Consider the following 14,092-nt stretch of genomic DNA (forward strand, 5'->3'; position numbering starts at 1 on the left):
TTCTCTCTGCCTCTCTGCCTACTTGTGATCTCTGTCTGTCAAATAAATAAATAAAATTGTTAAAAAAAAATTCATGACAACAAAATGTAGAAGATGAGAGGGGGGGATGTGAATGGGGATAAAATCTTCTAAGATTCTAGCATTATCAATAATGTGATAAAGGTGAAAATGTCTATTATACTTTAGTTGTTCAAGGATGTCTATTTTAATCTCTAGGATCATTACTAAAAGAATATATGACTACTGAAATAATAAAGGGAAATGGAATAATAAATTAATCAGAAAGAAAAAAACATTGAATAAGTGAGTCCGGAAAAGGTGCTAAGATGACAGAGCTGAATCAAAATATACATCAATAATTATATTAAATGTGAATATAAAATAATATCCCAATGAGATGACAAATTGTTTCAGAGTGGAAAACACAAAACTAGATTATATGCTAGTCACAAGAACTACACTTTAAATACAAGGTCACAGAAAAGTTGAAATGGAAAGATAGAAAAGATACACCATGCCAACATGAAAGAAAGGTGATGTATCTATACTAATATCAAAGTAGAACTTAAGGAAAGAAGCATTACCAAATATAAAGAGGGATATTTCATAAAGATAAAAGTTAGTATGTTAAGAAAATATAATAGTTGTAAATATGGGTATACCCAATAACCTAACCTCAAAGTATATAAAGCAAAAACTGACAGAACTAGGAGAGAGAAATAGATCTGGAGAAATAGATCTGTAAGTATATCCTTTCAGTAACTGACAGAACAGTCATAGAAATCAACAAAGATATAGGAGATTGGAGCATAGTTAAAAACTTAACCTAATTCATATATAGAGAGAACATAGCAACAAACAACTGAAGGAGGCCAATTATTTTCCAGTGAACATGAAACATTTATCAAAATGTAATAGCTGCAGGGCCATAAAGCAAGTCTTAACCAATTGAAATGATACCAAGTATATAAACCATATGCTTTGTACAGACATAGAATGGAATGGAGCTAGAAATCAACAGCAAAAAGGTAATTGGAATTCCCCATGTTTTTGGAAATTAAGTAACATACTTATACATAACCAGTGGGTCAAAGAAGAAATTACAGGGAATATCAGAAAATAGTTTAACTGAAGGATAGTTAAAATGTGACATATCAAAACATGTGAGATCAAGTAAGTGTATTTATAGGGAAACGGATAGTCTTCAGAATATATATTAGAAAAGAATGATGATTAAAGCCAATGATTGGGAACTCTAGAATGGCCACGAAAGGGAACAAGTTGGGTTTGGGTCCCCAAAATCCCCTTCTCCAAAGAATCATTACTATTTGACCTGTCTGGCAGTTCACTGAAAAGCTCCATCCACAGGACTTGTCTGTGTTTGACCTAAGTCAATGCTAATTTTGTACAAATAGCCTTTACCTCGGGGCATTTGCCAAAAAAATATATAGTGGCAGTTTTTTAATATCTCAGTTTCCTGAGGCAGTGTTACCAGTTGGAGCTAAAAAGAAGCTGAGAAATAACCTAGAAGGAAAAACTGGGGAATAACATGGAGACACCGAAAAATTCTAACATATTATTTATGGGAATCGAGGTCACACATATGTGACTGTGTACATGCCTCATAATCCTTCACCTCTAGCTGACCTTGAGGTCTTGCACAGCAAGGAACTGAAGGCTAAGGCAGAATTGTAGACTCCCTACATGAGCACAGATAGATCAATTGAGATTATCCCGTGTAAGCAATAGAAATTTGGAAAAAAGAATGAAGAAAATGGACAGAGCCCCAGAGAACTGTAGGATACCCTCAAGCTACTAACTTGCATATAAAAGGAATCCTAAAAGAATAATAAAGCGGAAGAAAGAATATTTGAAGAGATCATGGCCAAGAACTTCTCAAGTTTGAGGAAAAACTGCATCAAATCTGCATCTCCAAGAAGCTCAACAAATCACAGGTGGCATAAACTCAAAGAGATGCATGAGACGGCGCATCACAGTCAAACTGTCAAAAGCCAAAGACAGCATCTCGAGAGCAGCAAGAGAAAGGATTCATCACCTACAAACCCACAACCGCAACGTGGTTTTCCAGAAGCCTGCTCCTGGACACCATCCAGGTAGAATGTGAGGTAACAATCATTTGTGAGTCATCAACAGCCACCTTATTGGTGAAGTCAAAGATGGAAGATGGGCAAGTTTTTTTTCTCTCTAGTCCTTAAAGTCTCCTACCCATCCTGGCCCTCCCTACCCTGTGAGTCAGGACTAAGAGGGGCAGAGGGGTCACTGCAAACAGCATTAGGGGGTCTGTGATGTAACAATGGTTGCCTGCCCTCTGAGGGCTACGGTACTTGCCCACTTGGGAAACAGCTAAGTAGTAAGTAACGGTTGGCTTTAGATTGAATAGTAGTGGCTTGAAGCGTAGAGTTATACCTAATGTTTTCCTTAAAACTACGTTCTTGTCCTGACGTACTATACTGAAGATGAGGCATGTTTCTTTGATTCATGTTTTTATATCTCTGTAGGTACACCTTTACAGTTTTATCTTTTGCTTTATATCTACACACACTTCTATGTATTTGATATCACGCTTAATTTAACTCTTCTTCAAAGATAATTTAAGTCGTCATGAGAAAAACTTGCAAATGAATTTTCCCTAACATTCTAACCCAGAGACTCCCCTTCATTCAGTTGCCATTTACTTAACACGTATTATGTACCTGTCGTTTTACTGGATACCAGACACAGAGATGCGAGACGGAGTGTTCCTAGTGGGACAAGAGAGGCATCTGCTCAGTCTTAACTTGGTGGAGACAGGGGTGTCTGGAGAGGCTGTTAGAGGAGGTGACCGAGTCCTGAAGAGTTAGCTGGGTGAAGGGAAGTGGGGTTAGGCAAAGGCTATCTAAGGAGAGAGAACAGCATGGCGGGGAACTGAGGAAACCTTGGCATGTTTGAGGCTAGAGCCTAGGCATCAGGGAAGGTGGCTGAGAGATACAGCAAAAAATGGCTATTTATTGAGCCCTTACTATGGGCCAGGTACTGGGCTAGGTACTTGACATACCCAATTCATCCTCTGTAAGAGCTCCATGAGGTGTGGGGACTGCCTTCTGAGGGTAAAGCATATTCCATTGGGGAAAAGAGGCCACGAAGAGATGGGGAAAGAGCAGTCTAGGAGGTGGGACCAGAGCAGGATGGCCTCGTGTTATAGGAGCCAAGGGGAAGGAGATTGAAAAAGGACTAATGTCAAATGCTACCCAGAGGTCAGTGAGGACAAAGGACTAAGCAACTAGCAAGTCACTCATGATTTTGACAAATTTAGTTTCAGTGGCAGGAGGCAAAAGACAGATTGCCGGCGGATGAGGCATACATGCAATTCAGAAGGGGTGGATAGTGATAGGCAGCTGCTCTTTGAGAAGACTCTTCGAGGAGGAGAGGGCTAGCAAATGAGCACAGGGAGTTAGTGGATTCTGTGGTTGGGCAGTTGGGTGGTCGTTTGAAGTGTGTTTGTGTGCCCAGAGGCCAGAATGAGCAGAAAGAGAGAGAGAGAGAGAGAGAGAGACACGGGGAAGGCCCGTGAGGGATTGCTGAGGAAATAATGTTCCTACTGGGTTGTGAGGAGATGGGGGTGGGGAGGGCCCGGCTTTGGCCAGGAGCCCAGAGGAGAGCGTTAACCCGGATGTGAATGCCAAGACAGGGTGCTGGAAGCTGAAGAAGCTTCAGCCCATGGGCCTCTGTTTCTCCACACGTAGGAACCCAGATCCTCTGGCAACAAGGGGCAGTCCTTGAATACTTGACTTATAATACATTTATTTCTTGTCAGCAAGTGCCATAAGCAGATTTCTCCTGCTGTTGCCAAGCAGGCAGTCAGACTCAGGGGGAAAAGCAGGTAGAATGAACACTTAGTGCTCACAGACCTGTGATTTGTAGATTTTTTTCTCGAGTGACTGCATGGACTGAGCCAGCCCCCCGGAACTGACTTCTCCACCCAGCTTTGAGGGGCTCTCTCCTCACGAATGCCCACACTGTTCATGGAGCACAGCCCTGAGAGGAAAGCCCGCCAAGAGCAACAACCGGTGTTAGAGCAGCAAATGCGTGCAGGCATGGAAAGAGCCAGAGAAGAGGAGCTTGGAAGAAACTGGACAAGAGAATTGCGGACTTAGGCAACTGTTGGTATCTCTGACCAAAAGGAGAAGGGAATTTATTAATCTGATTCCGTGAGGGCTCTAGTTAGTGCAAACATTACCCAAGGAGTAAGAAATAAAGCTTTAGTGTAATTTTGGAAGGTGGTTACTTTTGGTGTTGGGATAGGTCCAGGAAACATTTCAGAAGAAAGCCAGAAGCCTGCCCCCAAATGATTTTTTTGCTGGTTGGTTGGTTGGTTGGTTTTGTTTTGTTGCGAATTGGGAACAGACAGGTTCCACTTATGAAAGTAGACTTTTGTGACTGTTGTTTCATTGTTTATTGAAAAATATAGTTATTTTCTTCAGTGGTAACATTCCATCTTCTTTGATTTGCTTTTTAGGGTGGGAGTCGGCATAGTTTCCTCCAGCAGTAGGATTGTGTGAGGAGAAAAGAGGTTCATTTAAAATTAGTGACCAGGTTGCTAAATGTTATCATTAAGTTGTTATCAGTAAGTCAAGGGCTTGATACAAATGCTGTCACTCTTACACACACACACACAGTCTTCCTAGTGAAAATATGAGCCCGATGGTGTTTACAAACAGTATTGTTTGACCACGTAATGCACTCCTGGCACTTACTAACAGAATCTTGACTCACCTACTTAATTGTTTGAATGGGTTTTTAACTTGCTCAAGTTTGAGTTATGTAATGAGGTTAATCAAGGTGCCCATCTCACAATATGGTTAACAGGATTAAACAGATAATGCTGATAAAGTGCCCAGCATCAAAAGGCTGAATGAATGTGCGTGTAGTCGCTGTTGTTCCTGACATTGTAATTAGAAAGCTGATTGCCAGTTGCCTGTGGTCCTGGACTCCAGCTGACCCAGAGGCTTTGCCCACAGAGTTTCCTAAACCAGTTCAACAAACACTTGTTGAGGGACTGCTTTGTGTTCTCCATAAAGGAAAGTGGTAAATGTAGGCACTTGAAGAAGGAGGCACATTTTCCCACCTCAAGATACCGACAGTAACATAAATAAGACAAATAACCAAAATACAACATAGAAAATCAAAATTCCAAAATTCAATGAAATTCAGTTCAAGTCAACCAACATTTTTATCAATTACCTCCTTACATCCACAGCTTCATATGAGATACTGGGTTACAGGGATGGCAACAAGGCACACCCACACCTGATTTCAACCAAATGTGACAAGTAAGTCAGGGGACTGGGTAGACACAGTACGATGGAAGAGGTGGTGATTGACTTCGGCTGGAGGTAGCTTTTTTTTTTTTTTTTTAAGATTTATTTATCTGAGAGGGAGAGACGGAGAGCACGGTGGGGAGGAGTAAGAGGGAGAGGGAGGATCTCAAGCAAACTCCCTGCTGAGCACAGAGCCTGATGCGGGGCTGGATCTCACGACCCTGAGATCATGACCTGAGCTGAAACCAAGAGTCAGACAGATGTGTAACCAGCTGCCACCCAGACTCCCTGGAGGTTCCAAGTAGCTTTCAGAGGGGACGGTGCAGATAAGAATCCAAGCCCACAATGGGAGAATATGGGGGATGCAGCAGGTTCCTTGGCCTGGAGGCAAGAACAAGAAACTGCGGGTCTTGTCCAGAGAACCGGATATAGTCTATTATTACTGAAACTTAGCTTTGGAGACAGTGGGCATCTTATCAGGGTGTAGGATTGGGCTGGGGTCTTCAGAGCTTTGTGAGCAGGCGCTGCGATGTGATGTGTTTTAGAAACACCCCTGGGGCAGATGGAAGGGTAAGATCAAACCCAGAACAACAGGAGACGGTAGGAGGTGTCCTGGCCTGAACCAGTGGTGGTCAAGGAGATGAAGCAGGGGCTGGGGTTTCAAGAAATGTTAACCGGGAGGGTTGGTGATGGATTCAAAGTCTGGTGAGGAAGAGGAAGGAGTCGGGGTGAGCTCCAGGTTTCTGCTTGTGTGGCTGGGTGGATATGGCGGTGCCACCAGCTGCCCACAGTGGAGCCACCGTCTCTCTTACACATGCACACACACACCCCCCAGCTGGGTCCTTCCTACTCCCTCCACTCTCTCCTCCCAAGTCAGAAAATGGAAAAAGGAGAAAGACCAGAAGTTCTCCATTGCATGGTGCTCAGCCAGGCCCACGGAGTGAGGCGGACCCTGGCAGCTGCTTCCAGAAAGCTCAAAATGGAAATCAATGGCCTCACCAGGGGCAACCCCTCCTTGTCTTCCCTGCTTCTACCCATTCTCCAATGTCTAACCTTTTCTGTCATCCCTTGACCCACCTTTGCAGTTACTGGAATGTCGGTGGGGAGTTCTGAAAGTTCTAATACCTGATCCCTCAGATATATGGCAATGTTTTCCTCTCCCTCTCCCTGTTCTGTTCTTATCTTTTCCTTTCTTTTCTTTCTTCTTTCTTTCCCTTCCTTCCTTCCTTTTCCCCTAGCTTATATTTTATCGTGAAATACAATACACTAACTGGAGTACATAGAGTATAAACATAGAGCGTAGCACATTTTTCTAATGAACACACGCGACCATCACCCAAGTCAAAGAGAAGACTGCAAGCCCCTCAGAAGCCCCCCCAGCCCCCCTCACATCCTCATCTAGTCACCACCCTTAGTATCACACCTCCCACCCCACCCTCACCCCTACAAGTAACCACTATCTCGAATTATGGGACTCACTTCCTTGCTGTGCCTTTTTGTGTTATCACCTATGTATATGTCCATAAACAACAGAGTTTAATTTTGCCTCTCTGGGAACTTAATTTTTTGAAATCCTTTGATCCTGGTTCTTTCAACATTTATGTTTATAAGATTCACCCACATTGTTGCACATAGCTATGCTCTCCAGTGCGTGAACAGATTACCATTTTTAAAATCCGTTCTATTGTGATGGTCATCGGATTGTTTGCAGTGTTGAGCTTCCCTGAACAAAGCTTCTCAGACATTCTTATATGTGTATCCTGGTCACGAGTCATAAGTTTCCTCCAGGTACATATCTGGAAGTGGAGCTGCTGGGTCATAACACGTCTTCCCTAGAGTGCAATGTTACTCCCTGTTGTGAGAGCTCCTCTTTTCCATATTCTTGCCAACATGTGGCATTGTCTCTCAACTTACTGTTTTAAGCCTCTGGTCCCCAAAAAGACTTTTCTACTAAAATGGTCCCCTCTAGGTCAGTGGGTCTCACGCTCTGTTTTCCAGGTGACCGGTGACAGGATATTCACATATGTGGCACCCTGTCATGAGCGTGACCATGAGAAGGTTATAAGCAATCCCCAAGTGAGAATGACACAACTTTAAATGAATTCTGGTGGACACCTGGATGGCTCAGTCGGTTAAGCCACTGCCTTCAGCTCAGGTCATGATCCCGGGATCCTGGGATCAAGTACCGCATCAGGGAGCCTGCTTCTCTCTCTGTCTCTGCCTGTCAGTCTGCCTGCTTGTGCTCTCTCTCTCTCTCTGACAAATAAAATCTTTAAAAAAAATAAATGAATTCTGGTTGGTTTAACAAAAGTAAGTCATCTGGGGGTTGCAGTACTTTATTATTTAAAAGCAAAAAATCCCGTGACACACCCCTTAAATGAGCACAACATACTCGTGTGTTCTGGTGCCCTTGTTGAGAACCCCTGTCCTTGTTGGCTGAGATGCTCTGATTTTAGCAGCCTTGAGCTTGATTATACTAACCGCCTCTTCAGCCCAAAGGCATGACCCCACAGCATGTTTGTCTACCAAATCTGGGCTCTCACAAACACAGCTGATGGGACAAAGAGAGAAACAGGTAATACAGGGGCTTGTTTTCTGGCATGTGATACTCATGAACATGTTTTTGTGGTACCCCCACAGGGTTTGACCAGCTGACCTGGACCTGGCCAATGGCCCTGTCCTCCATCATGGCCACCGCACCATTCTGGCTCACTAAGAAGATGTTTCCCTTCAAGGTGAGCAAATGGATGGGGCTTGCTTGTTTCCGGTCAATGGTGTGCTCCTCACCCAACATTCGCCAGAAGAAACTAATCTACAAACTGCAGGAGGAAAAGGCTTTTCGGGAAGAGATGAACATTTTTCGTGAGAAAATAGAAGACTTCAGAGAAGAGATGTGGAATTTCCGAGGCAAGATCCGTGCTTTCCGGGGTCAGATCTTAGGTTTTTGGGAAGAGGAGCGACCTTTCTGGGAAGAAGAGAAAACCTTCTGGAAAGAGGAAAAAAAATTCTGGGAAATAGAAAGATCTTTCCGAGAAGAAGAGGAAATCTTTTGGAAAAAGTACCGTACCTTTTGGAAGGAGGATAAGGCCTTTTGGAAAGAGGACAATGTCTTATGGGAAAGAGACCGGAACCTTCTTCAGGAGGACAAGGCCCTGTGGGAGGAAGAGAAAGCCCTGTGGGTAGAGGAAAGAGCTCTTCTTGAGGAGGAGAAGGCCCTGTGGGAGGATAAAAAGTCCCTCTGGGAGGAAGAGAATGCCCTCTGGGAGGAGGAGAAAGCATTCTGGGTAGAAGGTGGTGGCCATATTGCCGAGGAGCAGATACCTGAAGACGGGCACTATAACGCCGATGGAGGGCCACAACCACCAGCCTTCTCCCGAGGCAGAGCTTGAGCCCCAGAAACAAGGGCCACAGGGTCCAGGCTCTGCTGGATTGGGATTCGAGTCCAGGATGACCCCATGTGTGGGAGAAAAGATGTGCTTGTTGGTCTCCTTGCTTCAAAAGATCTAATAAAGTCCTGGGGAGAGGTTTGGAAAAACAACTTCTTCAATAGGGCCAGCTTCATTTTTTTCTCCGAGGCCACATTCCCCGCCGCCAGGCTGTACGGCTGTCTGCACACAGCTCGGTTCTGCGCGCTTCCCCCTGAGCCCCGCATGTGTGAGTGTCCGTGAACAGAGACCCTGTGGCTCTCTCTGAAAGTCAGAATGGGGGAGGAGAGGGGCTCAGACAACTCCACCTAGAGACAGACAGGGACAGGGAGCAGCTGAGCCACCCACACTACTGTCACGCTGTGGGACAATCATTTCTTTTCCACTCTGAACAGTCTCAGAGACCTGTAGTGCGCTCACGGCTTTTCAGAGAAGGCCACAGGGCTCTCAAACAACTCACCTGCGCTTCTTGCTCCCCTGTGACCCATTTAGAATACAAGCGGGGGGGATCCCCTAATGGTCCTATTGCTCTTACTGTTGCCCCAAACTTCTCAACCGCCCCCTTCGCTGTGGCGGGAGAAAGGGGCGTGGCATAAGCCTGAGGCTCTAAAGCACCGCCCACTAAAGCACCGCCCTTCCCGGATGATGAAGTCCCCTGGACCGTGTAGGACAGTCTCCCTGCCACCGTGTGTTCCCGTTCACACAGGTGTCACTGAATTATCAATTTCTTTAAGTTTCTCTCTTTCCATTCTTTTAAAATTAAAATGCCCTGGGCCCATAAAAATTAAATGAATGTACACTAACGTGGTCAGCAACTTAAACACCCAACTTCTGGGTCTAGATGGTCTATATGGGGCATTGGTACGGAAGGACTGGAGCGTGGACAGTAAGAGATGTCCAGTAAGAAACCTCCGACAGTAAGAAACATCCACTCTCCCCTTTGTGAGGCGTGACCCTCATTGTTACTAACACATCTACTTACCTTGCCTTTGTGCCTCCCTTCGTACTTGACAAGCACTTACACACCAACTCATGTAGCCATCACCATAACTCTGTGGGTTGACAGGAAAAGTACATCAACCCATTGCACAGATGTGGAAACAGACACCTCAGAAAGCAAAGTGACTACATAAGAGCAGTCATGCAGCAAATGGAAGGGTCTGCCTCTTGGCCCTGTTCCTTTTCTAATGACAGCCCTAGGTCCTGGAATGTGGCTTTAGAGTGGCTTTAGATGCCAATAATGGCATGAGGGCTTGGTGAGCCTTATAGCCCTGTGGAATTACACTGTGGTGTGGGGTGGCAGTGGAGAGACTGGGAGAGGAGAGGACAGGGTGCTCCGAAGTGTGCTGAGCAAACTCTCCTAATAGGAGAAGAATGGGTTCATTCCAGGAGCAGCCAGGCCTCTGTGGCTCTCTATCACTGTGGGAATGTTCAGGTTTCAGGCAAGACCTCTGACTGTCAGGAGTCAGGGCCAGGGCTGTAGGAGCAGATTCCTCCTTTCTCTCACACCCTGCCTTGCCTCCTCAGCCCCCAATGGACCCCTGGGCAGACTTCAGCAAGCGGTGGGAACAAGATGGCGGTGTGGAGAATCAGTTTTCAGGGGGAGACAACTGGACAGCCCAACTCAAGAAGACCTTTCTAGTGGATGTGCAGGAGGGCGGGAACCCCAATGCAGCAAGAGCCACGGAGTCAAGGATGCCCAGTGATTCTTTTCCAAACAACAGCAAAGAGAATTGTTTATCTTAGGACCAAAGAAACATAAATCTGGTGGAGGAGGAACTGAGGTGCAGGGATGGAAAGCTCCCACTACCCCCTGCCTGCTTTAACAGCATCCCATAGAAACCATTTGGAGACAACTGCCAGCTGAAGGACTGGAGGAGCGGCCCAGAGAGGACCGGTGTTTCCCTCTATGATTCCATCTTTCTTCCACCCTTCTGGGCTCTGTTCTCTTAGGTCTAGGTGGGGAGACAGGCAGGTAAAGAGGCCAGTGCCTACCAAGGTGATGAGAACAGTGAGAGACAGATGCAAGGAGTGCTCCTTTGATGTCTTTTAACTGAGTCGGGCAGTGGTGGGGGTGGTGAGTGGAGGAATCTAGAAAGGGGGAGGTGATGACTGCGTGAAGCCTAACAGGCCAGTAGGAATTAGCGAAGGTAGGGAACCGAGAGCTAAGGGGGCTACTGGGAGGCCAACAGAGTCCCACAGCTGGGGATGAGTTGGATTTCGTCAACATGGGAGAGGCCAGCATCAAGGATGATTCGTAGGCTCCTGACGGGGCCCCAAGGGGAGGTGGTTATGCCGGTCACTGAGAAGAGGCCAAGGAAGAGCAGGATGGGGAGCTTTTTGGGGGTGGGGGTAGATGAAGAGTATAGTCTGGGATACACAAGATGGCAGGACCCCTTCATCTGATGTGTAGAGCAAGTTCTCCAAGCCTGCTCAACTCTTGGGTGATCTCAAACTTTCTCCTCGTTTTCCACCGAACAACAAGTTGTGCCGCCAGCACCCCTTTGTTCCATAAGTCATGAGTCATGCACTGGTCAGCGACTTCTCCACCCACTCACTCATCCAACCACCACTGTGCCTTGTGCATACTGGGCTCTACCTGGGAACATGCTGATTCCCACCCATCTGAAGCTTGCAGTCTGGAGTGAAGGCAATCATCAAATCACAACATAATTATTTGTAAAATTTGACAAATACCAGGAAGGAGGAGGGTGCGTGGGGCTGCCTCTTTGAGAGGACCCCAAGAGTACATCCCACTTCAACATTTTAAACAGAGAACAGGCTCTCTAGAGATAGGAAACCAAACCAAAATTTAGACAAAAGAAAATATAGGGTTAGGTAAGCGGCATAAGCTACTAACGGAGAGTCATTAGACCCTCATAGAGGTTCACAAATTAAAAAAAGGATGCAGCATGTCCATGAAAGCAGCTTCTAGCCTCTGTGTTATGATTACTAGTGTTATCACAAACATACGTAGACTTGTTCACAGAGCGGCTGCCTAAGCTGGTTTCCTCTTGGAGGCGGCACCGGTGACAGCATCACTGAGCTCCTGAGGGATTGCCTGACTGTTCTGTGGCTGGAGTCACAGGCAGACATCTAAGGAGGAGCTTGGCTCCCTTTCTTGGATCTTGTGGCAGGAAGCATGTCATCTGTGCCCTCTCGGGGTCCTGCTCCTCTGCCAGACCCCAGATTTAAAATCATCTTTATTCCAGAATCATAATGCAGACACTGAAAGATCCAGGAGTGCCAGAAACAGCATCTATTACCATAACTATTACCTTGCCATGGAATTCACTCCCTCCAAAGCCTGAGTCTGCCTGATGCTCCTACCTGAACCTGCTAGAAGGGGAAGGATAGCATATTTTAAAAAGATTTATTTATTTTATTTTTAAAAAGATTTTATTTATTTATTTATTTATTTATTTGAGAGAGAGTGTGAGAAAGCACAAGCAGGGAGCACAGCAGGGAGAGAGGGAGACGTAGGCTTCCCACCAAGCAGGGAGCCCCATGTGGGGCTCGATCCCAGGATCTGAGATCATGACCTGAGACAAAGGCAGAGGCTTAACTGACTGAGCCATCCAGGCGCCCAATAAAATATTTATTTATTTGTTTGTTTGTTTGTTTGTTTATTGAGCAGGGAGAGGGACAGAGTGAGAGAAAGAATCTTATGCAGAATCCCCACTGAGCATGGACCTCAACAAGGAGTTCCAACCTATGACCTGAGCTGAGATGGCAACCTGAGCGAAAATCATGAGTGGGTGGCTTAGTTGGCTAAGTCACCCAGGTACTTCAGAAGGACAGCATTTTCCCTAAATTCCTTAGGGAAATGTGATCTGTTCGTGGGAGTTGTAAAGGCTGTGAACCACACACATCAGACTCACCTGGGATTGATTGCCAAAACTACGATTCCTGGGCACCACCCTAAACTGGATCTCAGTTTCTGGGGGCCAGACCTTAAAACCTGTATTTTAAAACGTGTTTTCCAGATGATTTTTATGCAAACTAAATTCTAGGAAACACTTGTGTATAGGTTAAAAAAAAAAAAAAAAAAAGCACTGGGATAGAACTCAAATATCCTGATTCTATTTCCAGTTCTATCACTCATGGCTAAGAGCTTGAGGGACCAGGTCGAGCCTCTGTTTCCTCAGCTGCAGAAGCAGTGACCTCACTAACTGAAGAAGTCCTTGTTGGCCCGTGTTGCAAGGGAAAGGACTAATAACACAGCTTCTTTATAAAGAAATCTTCCCTGTTTCTCCCCACATTTCCTCCTCTTGACCCTTTAGCACTTTCAAGGTGGGTAAAAGTTTAAGAGTTACATAAATGGATATTGAAAACTTTTTTGTTCACTTCTGTATATGTTTGGTTCTATAGACCAAGTTAATCGCTTAACTTATCAAGCTCTAGTACTTTCTGGATTTCTTACTGTAATTATAATTTCAAGCTCCACTGAGGGTATCTTCCTCTGCAGTGTTTCTTAATGAGAGGGTCTTTGGCATTTGGGATTGGAAAATTCTTCATTGTGAAGTATTTTCTAAAACTTTAATGATTTACCATCTCCGGCCTCTCAAATGCCTGTGTTGCTAGCCAGTCTTTGATGACAAGCAAAAATTACCCTGCCATTTCTACACATTCCACGAAAGGTAGTTCTGCTCCATTGAGAACCACAAGTTTCTCAACTAGGACATGCTTAGCTAAGAGGTTGTGAATTTTCATGACCAATCAATACAAATTACTTCTTTTCTAAATTTATTTTTTATTAATTATTTTTATAAACATATAATGTATTATTTGCCCCAGGGGTACAGGTCTGTGAATCACCAGGCTTACATACTTCACAGCACTCACCATAGCACATATCCTCCCCAATGTCCATAAACCCACCATCCTCTCCCTACCCTCCTCCCCCTGGCAATCCTCAGTTTACAAATTACTTCTTTACATAGGACTGCACCCTGTATGTCCTAGTGGAGCCTCAGCAATAAGATTTGGCGAGGGAGTGTGGCGGGCTCAGTGTGAGAACACTCAACATGCTTGGGTCAAGAAGATGATTTGATGGCTTCAGTTACCTTCTTTTACCTGATACTTTTTTACTGATGACCTCTGATGACATCCTCTAGGAGGAGGATGCTTCTGTGGTTGGATAATATTTTGGAGTGTATAATACTTTATTTTTTGTGTGTGACTTTCTTCCTATTTAACCAGAGTCATCCATTCCCTAGAAAAGATAAAAATGTATAATATAAGAAGAATCTTTATTCAGTTTTGGCTTTCAAAATATGTTCTTAAGATTCATTTCAGGAGCTTTATGAGAGGTAGAAGAGAAAATAATAAGAAAAATGTTCCAAAAGA

General features: G+C 44.9%; 1 protein-coding gene across 7 annotated transcripts; it reads left to right on the forward strand.

The window, feature by feature from the left end:
- The first annotated feature begins 2,151 nt into the window (after window positions 1–2,151).
- CCDC70 (coiled-coil domain containing 70) lies at window positions 2,152–8,854 on the forward strand. Of its 7 annotated transcripts, none has more exons than XM_032315108.1 (3): window positions 2,231–2,248; window positions 5,258–5,330; window positions 7,959–8,854. In XM_032315108.1, exon 3 carries the CDS (start codon window positions 7,988–7,990, stop codon window positions 8,705–8,707), a length of 720 nt encoding a protein of 239 aa, XP_032170999.1. In that variant the 5' UTR covers window positions 2,231–2,248; window positions 5,258–5,330; window positions 7,959–7,987; the 3' UTR covers window positions 8,708–8,854. The 7 variants fall into 7 exon arrangements, with proteins under 7 accessions (XP_032170996.1, XP_032170994.1, XP_032170999.1 ...); XM_032315106.1 differs by lacking the exon at window positions 2,231–2,248 and adding an exon at window positions 2,255–2,371; XM_032315107.1 differs by lacking the exon at window positions 2,231–2,248 and adding an exon at window positions 2,388–2,515.
- The last annotated feature ends 5,238 nt before the right edge of the window (window positions 8,855–14,092 follow it).

Source organism: Mustela erminea, chromosome 15 (genome assembly GCF_009829155.1).
Source record: "Mustela erminea isolate mMusErm1 chromosome 15, mMusErm1.Pri, whole genome shotgun sequence".
Lineage (NCBI taxonomy): Eukaryota > Metazoa > Chordata > Mammalia > Carnivora > Mustelidae > Mustela > Mustela erminea.

Excerpts from the sequence above, each read along its gene's own strand:
- CCDC70 (XM_032315103.1), top strand. The coding sequence starts at position 2,185 with ATGGGCAAGTTTTTTTTCTCTCTAGTCCTTAAAGTCTCCTACCCATCC. Across the intron at positions 2,249-7,958 it reads ATCCTGGCCCTCCCTACCCT|GGTTTGACCAGCTGACCTGG; the intron begins GTGAGTCAGGAC and ends GTACCCCCACAG.